The 19,196-nt window shown below is 33.8% G+C and overlaps 3 protein-coding genes across 3 annotated transcripts; 2 read left to right on the top strand and 1 right to left on the bottom strand.

Annotated features, from left to right (window-relative positions):
* Positions 1-3,012: 3,012 nt before the first annotated feature.
* On the bottom strand, positions 3,013-5,248 carry LOC116004403 (40S ribosomal protein S5). Its single transcript, XM_031244442.1, has 4 exons — positions 5,101-5,248; positions 4,204-4,475; positions 3,539-3,742; positions 3,013-3,210 (listed from the first exon to the last, which is right to left on the bottom strand). The coding sequence occupies exons 1-4, from the start codon at positions 5,200-5,202 to the stop codon at positions 3,156-3,158; spliced, it is 633 nt and encodes a 210-aa protein (XP_031100302.1). The 5' UTR covers positions 5,203-5,248; the 3' UTR covers positions 3,013-3,155.
* Positions 5,249-6,029: 781 nt separating this feature from the next.
* On the top strand, positions 6,030-7,349 carry LOC116003980 (putative F-box/kelch-repeat protein At1g15680). The gene has a single exon (XM_031243923.1). The coding sequence runs from the start codon at positions 6,030-6,032 to the stop codon at positions 7,347-7,349; it is 1,320 nt and encodes a 439-aa protein (XP_031099783.1).
* An 820-nt stretch (positions 7,350-8,169) lies between these two features.
* On the top strand, positions 8,170-11,531 carry LOC116004398 (non-structural maintenance of chromosomes element 4 homolog A-like). Its single transcript, XM_031244436.1, has 8 exons — positions 8,170-8,375; positions 8,542-8,740; positions 9,260-9,340; positions 9,459-9,708; positions 9,810-9,957; positions 10,180-10,396; positions 10,489-10,580; positions 11,099-11,531. The coding sequence occupies exons 2-8, from the start codon at positions 8,557-8,559 to the stop codon at positions 11,132-11,134; spliced, it is 1,008 nt and encodes a 335-aa protein (XP_031100296.1). The 5' UTR covers positions 8,170-8,375; positions 8,542-8,556; the 3' UTR covers positions 11,135-11,531.
* Positions 11,532-19,196: the final 7,665 nt, after the last annotated feature.

Here is a 19,196-nt window from a genome sequence, read left to right as displayed (position 1 = left end):
GATCCTAACTGGCAAAGTCAAAATATCTTTTTTAAACAATATTATATAGGGAAAATGGCACTTTTTCCCCTATGTATAGCACTTTTCCTCCTTGTGTTATTAAAGTAGTACTTTTCCCCCCTGAAATGTTAAATCGACATTTTTACCCTTAAAAATAATTATTTCATTATTTTTTTTCTCCAACAAATTATTACTTATAGGTATGGATGATCACGATTCGGTTCAAACCTAACCAAACACTGTAGCAATCATACCGAAATAGTATGGACGGTTCTGGTTACGATTCATAACCGAAAAAATAAAATTAAATAATTGTTGAACCGTAAACCAGAACTGAACCGCATTCATATATAGTGAAAATGATCAAACACTTATTTGATAAATCAGTACGGTTCGGTTCCAATTTCGATTTTGAACCACAAATCAAAACTTATTTATTTATTTTTATAATTTTATTTCTTATTTGAAAATAGTATAAATTTAACAATTATTTTATTTTATTTTATTTTTTCGGTTCTGAATTGTAACTGTAACCGTCCATACTTTTTAAGTTCAATTGTTACGGTGTTCGATTAGGTTCGTATCGAACCGTAATCTTCCATGCATATTAGTAATATAATTGGTTGGAGAATAAAAATAAATGAATTAAGGGCAAAAATATGAATTTAACATTTCAGGGGAAAAAAATACCACTTTTAAAATAACTGAGGAGGAAAAAGTGTCACTTTAATAACTCAGGGGGAAAAAGTGCTATATGCACATAACTTAAGGGGAAAAAGTGTCATTTTCCCTATTATATATGAAAAATGCTTCTCACCTCTATAATTGTCACTCTATATTCATAGATTAGTATATTACTTGTGAGTTGATTGATCCCACTTTGACGTAATAAAGAATTTGTGTATCCAATATATAATAAAAAGATGCACTCGGGTAGTGGTTAATGAAAGTGACAATTGAAGCGATACCTAGCATTGCCCAATCCGTCTAACCACATGTGTCATCAGTCAATCAACTAGCAACCACATATCAAAATTAATTATGTTCATGTTAGATAGAACCTCAAGGATGACAAAGCACTCCATGAGTTTTAAGACTTCTTGTTAAGCGAGAAGAAACTTGTGTCATCTTATCTATAACCGATGCATATTTTTAGAAAAAACTAATCGAGTAGTATGCTCTGCGTGAGTAAATGTTCAATAAAAAAAAAAACCAAAAAACAAAAAAAGTACTGTGTTTGATATACACAAGTGATAATTAAAATTTTTTTGTTATACATCATAAAAAATAATATAATATCACAAACAATTTGTAAGTGTACAAAAAATACACACTATATTCCATCAAACATGTCCCTAGAGAGTCAACACATGAATGAATTGGATGACGTTGAAACACGAAGATAATGAACCTAAGCCCTGAATTTTATAATCATATATTGTCAAATTGGATTCAATAATTCAATTCAACCTCTAATCCTTGATTTTTTCGAAATTGTTTATTCAGGATTTGCGTAGTTTTCTTTCAATAGTTATTGTGTGTACAGTTGTGTAGACTACAGTCCAAAAATAACGTCGTTTTGCATTTTTTTTTTCAGTGACCCATTGCTCTATATTATTCAAAAGCATAATGTACATTTTTCTAACTTAAAATGCATTATCTTACCCTAGAAGTTTCATTATTTTAATACATAATGTACATTATTCTAAACATAATGTAGTACATTATTTTAACTCATAAAATTCAACGACGTCATTTTGGATTGTGGTTCACACAATAATTTGTCATTTTCTTTCTATGTATTTTATCGAAGAAAAAAATACTACATTTGAATTTTAATTGATCAACTAACTAAAATGTAAATAGGAGTATAGGATTAATGGGGATTGAATGAAATGATTTAAGTATCTTACTTTTAACTAGGAGCCTGGTATAAAATCTTATTCTAGGAAATATGATTCTAGCTGGGTAGATGTTTTTGCCTGGAATCATATTCTGAGGTAATATGATTACAATGAATGTGATTCTTAAGAATTAATCTTTGAACACGGTCTTAGTGTTTTCCTATGGTTGGACTTTGATATACCCACAAAAGTGACAATTAAAATTTTATAAACGTAATTGTTTGTAGTTTCGAAAATTTTATTACCGAGTAGTTATTTTTTAAAATTTTATTTATTTACAATGCATATGGTTCAAAAAGTATAACTAGAAATAAACTACAAAATTATTTTATCTCCAAAATTGGAACACTGAATACATAATATAAACGAGCCTTCTTTTATATATTCCTCACAGAACATATCGTGCAGAATGCATATTATAAAGTGATTGATAATATGATAATAAAAAAATTACCATTTTAGTCCTTCGATTGATTTTTAATTGCCAATATAGTTATTATTTTTCAATTTCAATAAAGATGTGTTTAAAAATCCAAAAAGTAATTTCTGAAAATTATTTTTCTGGGTTTTCAATGTTTCGCAAAGAAGAAAATTTAAAGTCAATAGAAAATAATGTTTTGGTCAATAAAAAATAGATAAGATTTTTAGGAAAATTACTTCCCTTTTTTCAGTTATAAAAAATAAAAATAAAAAATCCAAATCTTTTCAAATCTCTCCATCTAAAATGGTGTGGGAAATATGATCCTCATCATCAATTTGATAATTAAATTGTTTAAAATTTCGTCAATTAAACACTCTAAGAGACCAAAATAGTGATTTTTCCATTTGTTATTTTCCCTATGATAATATATAGTGATACATTAATCGCTTGCTCAGGAATATCTCATCACATTATATTCTAGGAAGAGTACTTTTTGGCTTCATAGTTCATACCACTCGGTCCACTCTTAATCAACACTAAGCATCGTTAAAATGATTCTGCTTTATATTTGCGTTTTGATTCTATAAAAGTGAGAGCATTTTATATACAATTAAGTAACACAAAACATTGATTTAAATGAATTTTATCACTGTATCTTGTCGACAGCCACAAAAACACCCAAAAAAATTGGTTAAAAATAACCGTCCATTTATCCCTTAATGCTGGCTAGCAATAACAGAAAGAACAAAATTTGTTGAATTTAAAATAATCTAAAACACAAAAAAAAAAAAAGAAAAAAAAAAGCATAGAATCTGCTTGAATACTCTAGTTTAACGGTTGGCCTTTGCAACTCTCTCAATCTCATCCTTCTTTTTGATAGCATAGCTGCAGTGCACAGGCCAGCAAAATCATCAGATAACAATGGCATATATAATAGTAAAGAGTTAATACCAACTAGGGTCTTACGAGTATAGTGACACCGCCATGTTTAGTCCTAAACTTTTAACTTAACCACCTGTAGTCCTTAGTTTAAGTACGGGCAAAATTAAGAATAGGGCTGGTTAAAAATTTGAAAGTTGAATGACTATGGGTGGTTAACTTTATAGTTGAAGGACAATGGGTGGTTAAATAGAAAGTTTAGGACTAAACGTGAGACCAACCCAACTGGTATTAACTCTAATAGGACAAGAGCCAAATATGGATAAGAATTGACCTGTTGGAAGAGCCCTTGGCAGCATTAATGAGCTCGTCAGCAAGGCACTCAGCAATGGTCTTGATGTTCCTGAAAGCACTCTGACGGGCACCGCTTGTGAGGAGATAGATTGCCTGGTTCACACGGCGAAGAGGCGAAATATCAACAGCCTGGCGTCTGACAACACCAGCAGAACCGATACGGGTCGCATCTTCTCTTGGTCCACTGCATCAACATAATAAAGGTTTACATACAGAACTTCAACCAGCAGAAAATGTTATAAGACAGGTTTGGGTCCACAAAAAAGAATTGGAAGTCTAATATAAAATGGGCAGGCAAGGCAATCAATAACACCATTATTGCTTATTTGATCAATAAATCATCCTGAACTTCACACAAGATGATAAGTAGATATTAAAAGACACATACGACAGAGTGTTGTCTTGTTTGAATGTACATCATGTAGAAGAAAGCAAAATCAACATGAACACAAGTATTCATGACAATTGACAAGGCACTAAAGGAATTTTCTAAATCAGATGAGGAAAAAAAAAAAGCAACAAATCAGATAATGTTTTAAAAAAAAAAGAGTAATATGACCACAGCATCAACAATCATGACATAGCAAAAAAGGTAACATACTAGGATAGGATAAAGAAAACCAAGAACAAGAATAATAGGACCACCTGTTGATCACAGCATCAACAATCACTTGGATAGGGTTCAAGTCGGTCAGCAAATGGATGATTTCCATAGCATGCTTGACAATGCGAACTGCCATGAGCTTCTTCCCATTGTTCCTTCCATGCATCATCAGTGAGTTCACCAACCTTTCAACGATTGGACACTGTGCCTTTCTGAACCTCTTGGCTTGGTACCTACCAGCGGTGTGTGGCATATAGGTAGGATGCTTGGCAGCAGTGGCAGTGATGTAGTCCTCAACCGACAAGTCATTGACCTACACAAATAATATTATTTCAAATACAAACTAAAAAAAGTAATTGGTTAGAGATGATTGCCAGCTTTAAACATGAACAGGCAAATCAAAGCCCAGCTCTAAATATTTAAGAGTCCAAAAATCCAGTGATTGTAAGTATATAGTATATAAACTCTCAACTAATGTATCTTTATGCAGAGAAAAAAATATAGTAAATGCAGCAATTTGTTTGAGGTCAAAATCAAAACAAGACTAGAGATTTGAATGGCAGAGAGAACTCCTACTTAACACCTTCAAATAGCTTTAATTATTTTTATTTCACAACCATTGTAAAATTACATAGACCATAAATTTCCTAATGGACCAAACTGACACAATCCTTAATCTAAAAACAAATGGAGTTATATGCCATTATGCCTTGCATGAAAAGGAACCAAATCCATTTATATTTATTGCTCCAAATGCACTTCAAAGTTTCTTTGGCAGAAATTCCAACTTCTCCATGCTTTGCTTGAAAGGCCCTTTAAATCCTCCATTAAACCAAACAATCACAAGATAAAATAAAAATATAGTAAATGCAGCAATTTGTTTGAGGTCAAAATCAAATTATTATACGAGTTTTAGAAAACAAATGAAGATAATGTACCTGAATGTCGTCGTAACTCCAGCGGTTGAAGAGCAATACATCGGTGCGAACCTTGTTGTCTTCCTGCTGGTTCTGCGTGTTGGCTACTACCACTCCTTCCATTTTTCGTCTTCCTCAGCGGGTTTCTCTCGAGACGAAACGAAGAACCCAACCCTACGTCTGCATATTGGCGTCCTTAATCCTTATAGATGGTATCTGGGCCCAATTAGGCTCAATTAAACATATACTCTGCAGAAGCTAATTAGCAAACTTGGATCAATTTGTAGCGGCCCAAATTAAACATCGAAGGTATTAGTGACAAAATGATATTAACGAAATTATTTAAAATAATGTTGATAAAATGTCCGGATATTAAAATTTCGGATCGTATCAAATCTGTTAAGTATCTTGCTTTCTAAAATTTTATAAGGAGTGTTGCTACTGAGTTTGAGGGGATCCCACAACTTTCAAAATAAGAGTACAGGGTCTAATCTATTAAGTTACTACAACAATTGTGACTCACCAATTATATTTAAATATATGACAGTATACATACATACATTAGGACATTAGGATAATATAGTACTCTTAAAATAATTCTCAAAATATTTTTGGGTCACATGATTTGACAAAATAATTTTAATAGTAGCATAATAAATTTTGAAGGTAGGAGTTTCAAAATAATATTAACGAAAATATTTTTTTATAACAAAATAATGTTAATAAAATATCTGGGTGTTATAACAAATTAAAATAATGTTAATAAAGACTCTATCTCCTAGTCACACTAAAATCCTTCTCTGTATATTATTGTGAATACTCATTGTATTATTCCTTGTGTGACTAGAATTGTTTATATCGACCTCTATAAATAGTTGTTCAAGTATTCAATAACTAACAATTCAATCTTTCAAAATTAATATTCTTGTCCGGAGGGTCGTAGCGGCAAAATGGTTCTAATTTCGTGTCGACAGAGTAAAAAATTAGCATTACGCTGGGATGCTAATCTTGAATCAAACTTATTCAACAAATTGTGTGATGAATTGGTGGGCGAGATACTTGTAAGACTACCCACAACAGTAGCCGTTCGATTCCAAGTGGTTTGCAAACGCTGGTATTCTCTCATCTCTTCTCCTTACTTTATTGGCCGCTTTCGTCACCTACGCCACCAACATATTCAATCAACCAGCCTTGTTTTCCGATTTGCATATTCTTGTGACTTCACCTGTGGCTCTGGCTGCCATCATTGCCAGCATTCTCACTTCCAAATCATCTCCAACTCCAACTCTTCTAATTCCTTATTAAGAAAAGTGTACGGAGAGAGTGCGTTCCATTTAAGTTATCTCCCATGTTCCCCTATAGACCTTCAAGCACTTCGATTGGAAGGCTCCTTTGCTGGCTTAGTCTTATGCTCTTGCATTACCCCCACCAACACCAACACCAACACCTACAAAACTGATTATTATGTCTCCAATCCGCTCACCAGAAAATGGATTGCTCTCCCTCCAGTTGCCTATGATGTGAACGAGTATGTCTCCATTGGCTTTATATGTGTTCCGTCCCCAGTGGCATTGGATACCAAGTTCATGGTGGTGAGGCTTTGTTCTGGTCGTTATGAATTTACGCCTCGTTCTTGCTTTAAAGCCCAAGTCTTTTCTTCGGAGAACTGGCAATGGAGGACTTTGGTTGTTTCATCCCTTCTCACCTTGGAGCAGCAGATAGGGGGCACTCCTCTTGTTGCCTATAGAGGGATGCTTCATTGGCTAAACGCTGATTGTATCTTGGTGTATGATCTACTAAACACCCCGGAAAGATTCTCTCGTGTCATTCATCTTCCAATTCAAATATCTCCCTCCAATATTTACAGAAATAATTGCTTTGGAGTAAGCCAAGGTTGTCTTCGTGTGACGGGACTTTCAGGTGAGGACACAGTAAATCGAGATCCTGTACTGGATGTATGGGAATTGGAGGACTATGATTCTGGGTTGTGGAATTTGGTTCACAAGGTTCGCCTTAAAAATCTGATCCATTATGGGTTTCTGGAAAACTTGGAGAATGAATTGCCTCATTGTTTTTTAGTAATAAGCCTTCATCCTGAAAATGGGGATGTTATTTATTTACGGTTACATACTGGAGTAGTCCTTGTCAACATGAAAAGCAAAATAATAGAGCGATTCTATCCAATGGATGATATGACGGGATTTTGTTGGGCGGATGCCTTTCACCTTGTTGACCAGTGGTGGCCAACGGCACTATCATTACGGCATTAAACATATGGCTATGTGTACTTAACAGTGACTTATTTTTCTTGCTTCTTGCTTTCCAATTCAATAGTAGAAACAAACTTTTTTGTTGGTAAGTATTCTTTATTTCTTATCATCTTATGGCATGACTGGTTGTTTAATATGTAAAACTACTATAAACAAACTTCTTTGTTGGTACTATTTTTATATATGATAGGTTCATTTCCTTACACATGACTTTAATTAGTTATGGCAGGGCTGCTGTTGGGTATACGTACATTATGTATAGAGAAAGGTAGATTATAGATAGCAAACATTGAAACACTTAGGAGGTTAGGAACACAGTTTACAACCTGAAATTTGCTGCCATGCTAACATTTGGTTTTAGCTATGAGTTAATTAGTATACTTTTTTATCATATTAAGTTATCCAATGCATTCATTAGGTTTTAGTTGTGACATCTTTATTGATATTCAAAGACTTGACCTATACACGTTTAAACATATAATGAACTTGACTAAACACAGAAATACAGTTTTCCACCAAACACTAAAAATAAAACTATTTTCTAGAAAATGATTCATTTTTCAAAAAATATTTTTAGAAGACATTTTCTTGCTTTCTAAACACACCCTAAAATTCAAAATTTTATTGAAAACTACCTATCATCTCAAAAATTAAAGCTAAATCCAAAAAAAAAAGAAGGAAAAATTAAAGCTAAATTTTGGAGTCAAGCCAAATTTGAAATTTCATTGACCCCTACTATTTATCTGTTACTACGTATTTGCCAAAGATGGCCAATCACGTAAATAACAGTTCTTTTCGGTTCTTTCCCCGTTTCCCGAGACAAACACTGCCTTTTCAGTTCTTCCCATCGGTTCAGAGGTCACTGATTGACGCTGATAGTCACTATTTAGTAACAGAAATACTCAAACGCAAGCAAAAACCCACTGCTCTACTTTTTCCCAGCCAGCAATCAAGAATTATCTTCAAAATTTTCAAATTCACAATATTCTTCAATCCCGGATAACTCTCTGTTTCTTGAATTCTACGGTAAGTATTGAACTGAGGATACTCTATTTTACTTTTCTCTTCTCCTAACGTACTTTGAGTGAATATCCGTTTACTTATCTTGGTCTTTTGGCTACATTTTTTTTATCGTTAAAAGATGTTCTTTTTGAGGATTCATGAATAGTGTTGGAGTATTATAATTTTTCAGGTCCTCTCAGTGCAGATGGCCCCCAGATATGGTAAAAAGGTGAAGCTGGAGGAAGGAGAGACAAGCGACAAGGCCGAGGCGTTATCGCGAAGAATCGACAAGTTGTCGCGTCTTTATGAGCTCTCCAAGTTCGCTCAACCGGACTGTGTTCGCCGAAGTGTTCGTTCCGAGTACACTGCAATTCAAGACTTCATAAACGGTACAGTATCTCAGGTTGTCAGCTTTAATATTTATTTTTTGTCTTTTTTTGGATGACAGAGGAAATCCACAACTCTTTCGGTGCAGTTAAATCATGTCTTGTAACCCTAATCAGTTAAAAATCACCTTAAAAGGTACCTTAAGTTACACCAAGGAGAACAAGGATTGAACTCGTGAGCCGACAAAGGATTACATTGAATAAATCAGTCAAGATTACTCTAACTTACCAGCTCAAATTAATTTGTGACTCATAAGAATTCAAACTCGTGAGCGGGTGGAGGATTTCAAGGGAGTAAATCAGCCTAGGTTACTTATAACTGAAAGGCTCCAATCAATTCGTTAAGATAGTCTAAGTTATTCATAACTTATGGACTCAAATCAATAGGGGAAGAATTCGAATTTGTGACATTGTGATTACAAGTGCCGATGTCTTGCCATCTTGGCTGGGATTATCCCTAATTTTTTGCTTCTTAAACTAAGGTTTGTTTGATTTGATTTTTTTTATTCTTTGAAACAACAGAGAGAAGTTACGACATTGGGAACGCCGAGTCTGACAGGTTCAAGAAAATCTTGGGTGACGTTGAAGGCTTGTTTCAGAATGGTATGTGTGCTTTTTATCTCGGCCTATTCTGATTAATAACTGGAATAAAACAACAAGAATTCACTTATAATATTTTCAGATGTTTTGTTTTGGAGTTCATAATTACTATTTTTCCCAGTTACATGGCCAAGAGAACAAGTTGCAGATGCAGAAACAATGCTTGAACTTACCAACACATTGGTGGCTTCTGTTCAATCACATCTTAAGGGATCTGTTTCACCATCACAGTTTGTTTCCTGCTTTCTTAAAGGCTATGGAAGACGACGAGCAGGGAAGCTCTGTAAGAATGCCCGACAAATGCTACCCTGGAAAGAAATTGGCTGTGTTGTTTCACCTGTATTCATGGATGGCTCTGGTTGCAAAACCATGTATGTCTTTCAGGTGTTTGAGAATGTGTCTGTGAGAGGGGAGAGATCTGAAACTTGTTTTATAACATTGTAATTGGGTATTGCCTTTTTTCTTTTCTCAGGTTTGGACCGATGGATAATAAGGTGAAGCTTGAACAAGTGGATTGTAAGATCAAGCCTGAACCATTGAATTATATGAACAAGCTTAGAGGAATCAGAAAAGAAATTAAGGAAAGGACAAGATGGGCTCCATATGCTCGCCCAACGAAGGTTACTGTTCTTCCATGAGGAACCTATTCTTAGTTATTCACTTATTCTTGTGTTGTGCAGAAAGAGCAATACAACGCGTTATGCACTTGTACTCCAACATTTTCAAGTATTTTCTGCAGATTTGATGCTTGGTAGCAATTACTAGAGTTCAAATTTCATCTGTGACGTTTCTACTTGATTGGTCGTTTTGTTTCTTTTTCTAATCCTTTTGCCCTGCAACAGGTTGTGGATAGCACCCCTGAGTGGAAATCCAACACTGACAAGAATGTTTCAGCAATGTTTGACACCATAGAAAAGAATAAAAGCATAAAGCTTGAAATTCTTATCCTGAACAGAACCTCCTATGCCCAGACCATCGAAAATATATTTGCGCTTTCTTTCTTAGTAAAAGACGGCAGAGTTGCTATAAGCGTGGCTGAAAATGGCTCTCATTTTGTCTGTAAGATAAATAATCTCTAACACTTTATTCAACATAGTAAGGATTCTATTCAAACTTGTCATCTTACTAGTATTCTGTTCTATATATTGTAGCTCCAAAGGGTGCTGATGGTGCATGTACTGTGCTTCCTAACAATATGGCATACAAAAATTTTATCTTCAGATTTGATTACAATGATTGGAAGGTAGTAGCATCACTCTATTTTAATTTTCTGAATATATAGTTTGTGGATACATCACTCTATTTTAATTTTCTGAATATATAGTTTGTGGATACAAGTAGAATTGCATATGCCTCTATCTTATCTAGTTATCTATGTCATAGTTTTGCATATGCCTCTATCTTATCTAGTTATCTATGTCATAGTTCCCAATGAAGTGAATCAAGAAGTGTATGGAACTTCGATTAATATCTATAGAGTATCACTCTATTTTAATTTTCTGAATATATAGTTTGTGGATACAAGTAGAATTGCATATGCCTCTATCTTATCTAGTTATCTATGTCATAGTTCCCAATGAAGTGAATCAAGAAGTGTATGGAACTTCGATTAATATCTATAGAGTATGAAATTGAGAACATTGGAGGATACAAGTTATATTTGAACTTTTTATATATTAAGTTGAAAGACTTAATACAAACCTGATAACGACATTTTGTCATAGACTCACCTACAATTATAATTCATAATTTAACTGGCAGGTGATGTTAGATTTGGTGCCGGGGGTGAAGAGCTGATGCCCCACAGGCCTATTCTGCAGTTTGGGTTATCATGAATTGTTACATGTAATCACCAAATACCGTGATTACAAGTTAAAGCTCTGGCTGTATCCCTGCAAGATCCTACTGTGTATTTGTATATTTTGTAAAGCAAATATATGCTACTGAAGCTGCAACTGAAAGTGCATCCCGTTGTGAAGGAGCTGTTCTTTTTTGTAAGTAAGCTTATTAGCAGAATGCTGTTTACTGATTTTGCATTTTTTGGCTTACTAGCTAGGGCTGTTGGAATGGGTAGTTCTCTTTTGAAGGTGCAAAAAATGTGTTCTTGTATATGGACTCGATATCTGACAACTGGATTTGTGTTCTTGAATTTGCGGAAATGCAATTTTTGGCCCTTGGTTCTGTTGTACTTTTATTTTGTATTCTCTATTTTTCATTCTACATTTTTTTTTCTTTGAAAAGTAGGAAATTTTTTCTGCTAGTAAATGCATTCTTGGTCATTGAAGAAATAATTATGCCAACCAAATGTTCTCAAATCATGATATGCAGTGTCATTAGGGCAACCTCAATGATTTATTATTATTATTATTTTTGGGTGGGTATTTGGGAGGTTTTTGTTGATGTGGACTTGTGGAGAAGAGAGGGGATTTCAGTTTGTATGAAAGATTTGGTTTATGTTAGAAAATAAAGAAAAAATAGAGCAGTGTTTTGTCAGAAGGAATGAATTAGGGGGAATTGAATTGTAATTTGATGAGAAAATAATAATGGGTGAATAAAGTATGAATTCAAATGCCAAGGACTTTGTAGTCCAGTGGCATCAAACCCTTCCCTTTATACGGGAGGTGGTGGGTTCGAGCCTCAGTGGAGTATCTCATTCAGTAGGAGTAGTTATGAATAGATATTGCATTCTAATAGAGTTAGTAGTATTCAAATTACATTATTTGTTAGCTAGAAATAGAATTTATGAGAATTGCAAAGAAAAGACTAAAATGTCCTTGATAATAATAATATTATTATGTAATTTGATATTGTTTTCTTTTTCCATATTGGCACCAAATTGGAATTCATAGGTGACCAATTCCTAAATGGAAGAAATTGTAATTCCATCTAATCAAACAGCGTAATTGAAGGCTCAACGAATTACGTTGTAATTGCAATTCAATTATTTCTAACCAAACATGTATTGTTTACTTGTGTGCTAAGTAAGCATGTGTCTTTCATCGACTTTTATTGTTCTTATTATTGTCTTTTTGAAGTTTCAATATTTACAAGGTAAGGATCCAATAAAAAGATTTATAAAAAAACTCAAATCATTGAACTCTTGAGACTTTTAAGAAGTGAAATATTGATGAGTTTGGTGCAGAGAATTACAAATTTATGGAAGTGTAAATGTAGTGTCAAGGACTTTGTGGTCCAGTAGCATTAAACCATTGCCTTTATACGGGAGGTGGTGGGTTCTCCTTGTGCTTCAATAGGTTCAGAAAATAGTTATGAACAGATACTGAATTCTAATAGAGTTAGTAGTATTCTACAAAAGAAAGTGTAGAGTGTGATGACCAAGTTGACCTCCCTAATAATCTTACATCTTTTCTTTACAATTACTCAAACATTTTGATATTTATACTACTTGTTTCTTTTCAATTTTTTTATATACCAAACATTATAATTGAAAGTGTTAATAATTCTATTTTTTCTATCAAACAATAAAATTTAAATTTTTACTCTATTTCTACTTTTTCACGGGATTGCAATTTATTTCTTTTCTAATTTCCTCATTGCAACTAAACAACTAAGAAAGGAATTTGATGTTGACAAGTGGCAATTATTCTGGACACCAATTTATTCTAGGCCACTTTTTTTCTCTATAGCAGTCAGCCGTGGGCAGCGCCTTTTCTCTCCCATTTTCTCTCACTTTAAATAAGCTATACAACTATATTGTTGTAAATTGGTTTTGGTTTGTAAGTGTCTAATCCTAGTACCCATGTCTAAAACTCAAAAAACATTTTACCCTAAATCCCTAATCTAGTGCAAATCCTAAACAATTTCATTAAATAGGACTTTATGTGATTTTTACATAAATGACTAGGAGAGAGAACATGGGAGAGAGAAGGAAAAGGAGAGAGAGAGAGAGAGAAAGAAGCAATTGAACGCGCCTGCTGGGCGCACATCATTTGCGTGTGATGAGCAATTGAAGAGAAAAAAATTATTTTTTTGTGGGACAATAGATCCCAAAAAATCAATTTTGCAGGACAATCCCAACATTCTTTCTCTACTCCTTTCTCTCTTTCACATCAATAAAAAGGCTGCAAAAACTTCCAAAAATCATAAATAGGGAGACTCTAACATCGAATATAAATTTCTAATTATTTTAAAGCATCGCAATAGATTTTTTACAATGTCGTGTTTTGGGCCAAATAAGAGGAAAGGGAGAAAAAAGGAAAAGAGAAGAAAAAATGCTAAAAATTTGTCATTAAGGGTGCTGCAGTTGTCATCTTTTGCTCCCCATGTATATCATATCCCACAAAAAATTCATTATTTGCAATTTTGTTTTCTTCTCTCCTCTCATCTCTCTCATCCAACTCACTTCTCATGTCACATATTATTGGTGACTCTCTTAGTTATTTATATCAAAGTAAAAAGAATTTGATTTTTCTCAAATAATTTATTACTTCAAGTTTTATGAATAAAAATAATTTGTGTTGAAAAAATTTCTCCAAATAAGATACACCATTAGCTCAATTTTGCATTTGTATAATCTAATTATATATTAACTTGAAACAATTAATTTCACTTTTGACCTATAAATTATAATGACAACTTTCATTTTTTTTAATCATTGACTATCAATTTGACCATTTTTAATTCCTTTAATTTTGTTTTTCAAATCAATCAAATTTATCCTAAAATGTTTGAAATATCATCGTATAAAGAATAATGTTGAAAGTGATCAAGGATTACAAGGGGTTGATGGCAAGACAATGAGAAAGTTAAAATGTTACATTGTTACGGAGAATAAAATAAATCAGTGGTTTAACTAGTACTGGTTATGTTTACAGTTTTCTTGTGCTTGAAAACACTCTTGTGATGCTTCAATAAGTTCTTATGGATAATGAGATTGGTGTGTCTCACCCAAGAAGAGTGTTAGCTACTATTGCCTAATTAGGTTATTAGGGTGCTCCCCTCTATTTGATTACAAACAAACAAAAATAAAAAAGAGTCATTGCCATTTTTGGTCCTACTGTTATTGGAACATTGCTAATTTTAGTCCACTTCATTAATTTTTGCCACATTCAGCCAATCTTATTTAGTCCTTGCCACTTTTAGTCCACCGTTAAAATTCCCGTCAAATGGTCGTCCAAAACAGGGGTATTTTTATGTTTTCATGCTTTGGTCATCTCCTTTACCCCTTGTAGTGATTTTTCTTACACATTTTCATCCAATGGAGACCTAAATCTTTCTATGTTGCGTCTCCTATTTTGGACGACTGTAAAGGGTAAAGGAGAAAGGAGAAAGGGACGACTACAAATGTATAAGGAAAATCACTGCAAAGGGTAAAAGAGATGACCAAAGTATGAAAAGACGAAAGTACCCTTGTTTTGGACGGCCATTTGACAAGAATTTTAACGGTGGACTAAAAGTGGCAAGGATTAAATAAGACTGGTCACAATGTGGCAAAAATTAATGAAGTGGACTAAAATTGGCAATGCCTCAATAACAGTAGGACAAAAAATTGCAATGACTCATAAAAGAATGTTGAAGTTTGGTAGACATTAGTACACTTCAAACATTTCATTAAAATTTGGTAATTTTAAAATGTTGAGGGACTAATAGTTGTTTATATTAATATGATACTACATCAAAAGTGATTTTATCTCAAATTTTAATGGAGAATACTTGATATACTTGAGTAGTACACTCTGCTACATGTCGTGATTTCATCGGAAGAAATTAAGTAAGAGAAAAGAAAATAAAATGTTATAATATCACTTTATTTTTATTTTTAACACATTTCACTAAAAAAAAAAAAAAAAAAAAGAAGAAGAAGAAGAGAGAAACTAGCGACGGAAAATTCCATTGCTAACAAGGGAAAAATCCATCGTTAAAACGATTAGTGACGGAATAGGTCCGTCGCTAAAAGTGACGTCGTTAAATTTTTGCGAAGTAATTTTTTCCATCACTATTTTTTTAAAAAATCCATCGCTAATTCCTATACGCAATGATTTAGATGACGAAATTTACAATAGAATAGCAACGGAAAATTCCGTCGCTAATTTGTTTCTGAACGTGCCATTTAGCTACAGCTTAGAGATGGAAATATCCTTCGCTAAACTTAGCGAGAGAAATTTTCGTCGTTGTCATTTTTTATTGTTAAAAGGTATTTAGTTACGGATTTACTACGATTTTTGTCTATCACTAAATTTTTTAAAAATCTTTAAAAAATCTATCTATTAATTAATATTACATACCTATATTAAACCTATAATAAAAAACTCCAATAATATAATTGCAAATATATTATATTATGAAATTCAATGTCAATAACAATAACAAAAATATAGTATTGTAAAGTGTTACATGGTTAGAAACGATATCAAAGGAGATTATAAGGTACTTTACATGCATCATGACTTAAAAGTTCATAATTCAGATTATTCTATAACAACAGCTTAATGTGTAAAGTAGATAATCATGTTTTGATCATGTGGAAACATAATTATTACATTCAAGCATCTCACGCAATTCTGTTGTGCTCACATGCTTCTTCAAATCATCCTTAAGAGCCCTATTAGCTTTACTCAGTGCCTTTAGTTGGCTTTCAAATTCAGATAATTTTGTCATAACATCACTTGCAAAAGCATCAGGTTCAGTTTTAGCAAGCTTTGATTTCTGACCGTTGTTGCTGGCTCCTTGACCTTCAGCCTTTGATGATATGTGGGCTTATTCCACAAATACAGAACATTAAAAAAGAATCTAACTAACTTCTAGATAGGTTACATGTTCACTTAACCGATCATCAATAAAAATGAAGCACATTTTAAGATTGTTTTTGTTGGTATGTGATAATAGAAATATTTATTTGATACTAAAACTTGAAAACAATACATAATAATGACTTGCATTGCAACCATGCATTTACTCATGAGAAAATACCTTTATAAAAGGTAAAAAATTAAAATATTGAGTAAATACCCAAAATGGTCCCTCGACTATAGCATAATTCACAAATTAGTCATCGACTATCGATTGAATCCAATTAAGTCCTCAACTATTCAAATTTTACCTAATTTGGTCCTCCGTCAATTCCTCCGTCTAAATCCTGTTAAATCTAAGGTCATATGTGTAATTTCACCATCTCAACCTCCAAAATCACCCACCAGCTCACTGCTCTCCAACTCCACCTCACCGTCAATTCCTCCGCCTCTGGTGCCGTAAATCCCCTCGCAGATATCAGCAATATCGGCAGGGAAGCTTGAGTCCTGGCCGACGTACCACGTGTTCACCAACGTGTAGCCGACGATTGACGGGGATGAGAAGTAATGGAAGCCGCAGACATTGTAGAAATCCTGGACGTACACGCCGCATTGAAATGGTGGCATTGTCACCACTCGCACTACCACTGCCACTGCCGACATAGCTATTGTGAGCAGTCTCCAAAGAGTCCGTAATCCTATGGGGATTGCTACTCTCCGTCTCCCCGTCCTCGTGATTGTCATAGTCCTCCAAGTGGCTAGAAACAATGGTTGCCGACGACTGCGAGAACCTGGAAGCCATCAAATCCCCCGATGCCATTCAAAAACAAACCAGCGAAGTCCAACAAGTCAACAACTCAAGGCAACAATTAACCTTGCCCTAATCTCACAAATTTTGGTCTGCAACTCATAACCCTAACCCCAACCCCTGTTGGCCCGGCGGAAATGAATCCAAAAAAGATCGGCGATTGATTCCCTGGTTGGGGCGCGAAGTTATACAGAGAGTGAGATGTGTGTGGTGAGGTTTTGGGATTAATCAACGAAGCCGGAGAACCAGCGGCGCTTGGAGACGGAGAGGAATACGAGAGAAGAATCCAGTTCGAGAACCACCAAGGAAGCTTTTGGGTCGGAGACGGAGAGTAAAACTAGTTGTTCTTCTCGGTCGTGAAAATATTGGCGCCGGTTTGAGCTGTCTTCGACGACCACGATTCTCGAGCTCCCTAGTGGCGATGAAGTCTAAAATGAAAAGAGAAACAAATAATAGAACAAAACGATGACGTTTTAGGTATTAATTTCAAGGTCTGATGAAATTACGCATATGACCTTAGAGTTAACAGGCTTTAGACGGAGGAATTGACGGAGGACCAAATTAGGCAAAATTTGAATAGTTGAGGACTTAATTGGATTCAATCAATAGTCGATGACTAATTTGTGAATTATGCTATAGTCGAGGGACCATTTTGGGTATTTACTCAAAAATATTTAAAGGTCACATAATTATCTAGATAGGTCAACGACAAGAAGCTAACAATATCTTTTGAAGTGCATGTGTCTATGTATATTTATATCCAACCACATCTTAAATTTCTAAATATTACCAAACCTAAGTAACAGATTTTCTTTCGTCGCTAAATTCGTCACATAGGTGTTTTTTGTTTTGTTTTGTTTTTTTTTTTTTAGTAATTTGTCACCTTGGTAATTTGATATATAGTTAAAAATTGAAGTGAAATAAGTAAATAAGGTCATATCTATCTCTGCAATTCTCCTCATTGCAATATGACATGGCAAGTTTATTGGATTAAAAAAAAATCAAATAGTATTACAAGCTTCTTTCGCCCGGTTTGGAGGCAATCATTGCTAATGACAAAATGGGTGTGACTACGCTACGTCGTTTGTCCACCACTGTTTAAGTGTACTGCCAGGGTTTCTCCCTCTTTTTATGATCTAAAAAATATGAAAGAATTGTAAATACTATTCACATGTAATTATTATTATTATTATTATTATTATTATTATTATTATTATTATTATCATCATCATTACTCTTTGAAGTGGTAAATCCCTCCAAGTATTTGTATTCATATATAGTCGAGTAACGAGTAATTTGATACATAACGCAAGGTATAATATAATAATATAATACATTCAAGTGAGTTCGGGAATAAGGATCTGGTGGTTGGAGGGTCCCGAGCTCATAGTAATAGCGTGAGAATTGTCAAAATCCCCTTAACCAAGCGTTTATTGAGGTATTTATAGGGAGTCCCAAAGAACACATGTCGAGAGCCCGACATGTGTGCCATGTGCTCTACATGCACTCGCTAATTTTTTATTTGTTGTCCACACAGGTGTGTGAAGTGTGAACCATGACCCATAGAATAATGATCCTAGCAATCCACTTGGTTCATAAACAAGCAATTGTTACAATCGTTATATCGTGGATCACTGTGGATCCTGATCCAATACACATAATTTGAATTCATAATGTACAGAATTCATGTCTATAATACACATACACATAAACACGATATAATGAACATGAATTCTGTGCATTATGAACATGAATTCTGTGCATTATGTTAGGTGTTTAATTCTTGTTCATTATACTGTGTTTATGTGTATGTGTATTATGAACATGAATTCTGTGTATTGGATCACTGTGGACTTTGGTCCACGATATAAATTGCCCAATTGTTATACCATGGACCATGGTTCGTATTGCATTGTGATCCCTGATCCAAAAATTATGTGTATGTAGTTAACACATTATATACTTGTAGTTAACAATTTATGTACTTGTAAACAAATTGAAGATGTATAACATGGTAATTACATACACATAACATGATAATTATATACACATAAATTGTTACCTAAAGGTACAAAATATGTTAATTAGACACATGAGATGTTGATTAACATCTTATGTGTTTGCAATTAACATTTTTTGTACATGCATTAACAGTTTATGTATATTTAATTATCATGTTATGTGTATGTAATTATCATTTACAAAAATAATTAACTATATGTACAAAATGTGTCAATTACAGTTAATCAAAATGTTATTTTTGTGTCAGGGTCCACAATGCATGGTATACTCAAGTCCATAT

The sequence above is a fragment of the Ipomoea triloba genome, chromosome 14 (genome assembly GCF_003576645.1).
Source record: "Ipomoea triloba cultivar NCNSP0323 chromosome 14, ASM357664v1".
Lineage (NCBI taxonomy): Eukaryota > Viridiplantae > Streptophyta > Magnoliopsida > Solanales > Convolvulaceae > Ipomoea > Ipomoea triloba.
This window is presented reverse-complemented; position numbering and strand designations above follow the sequence as displayed.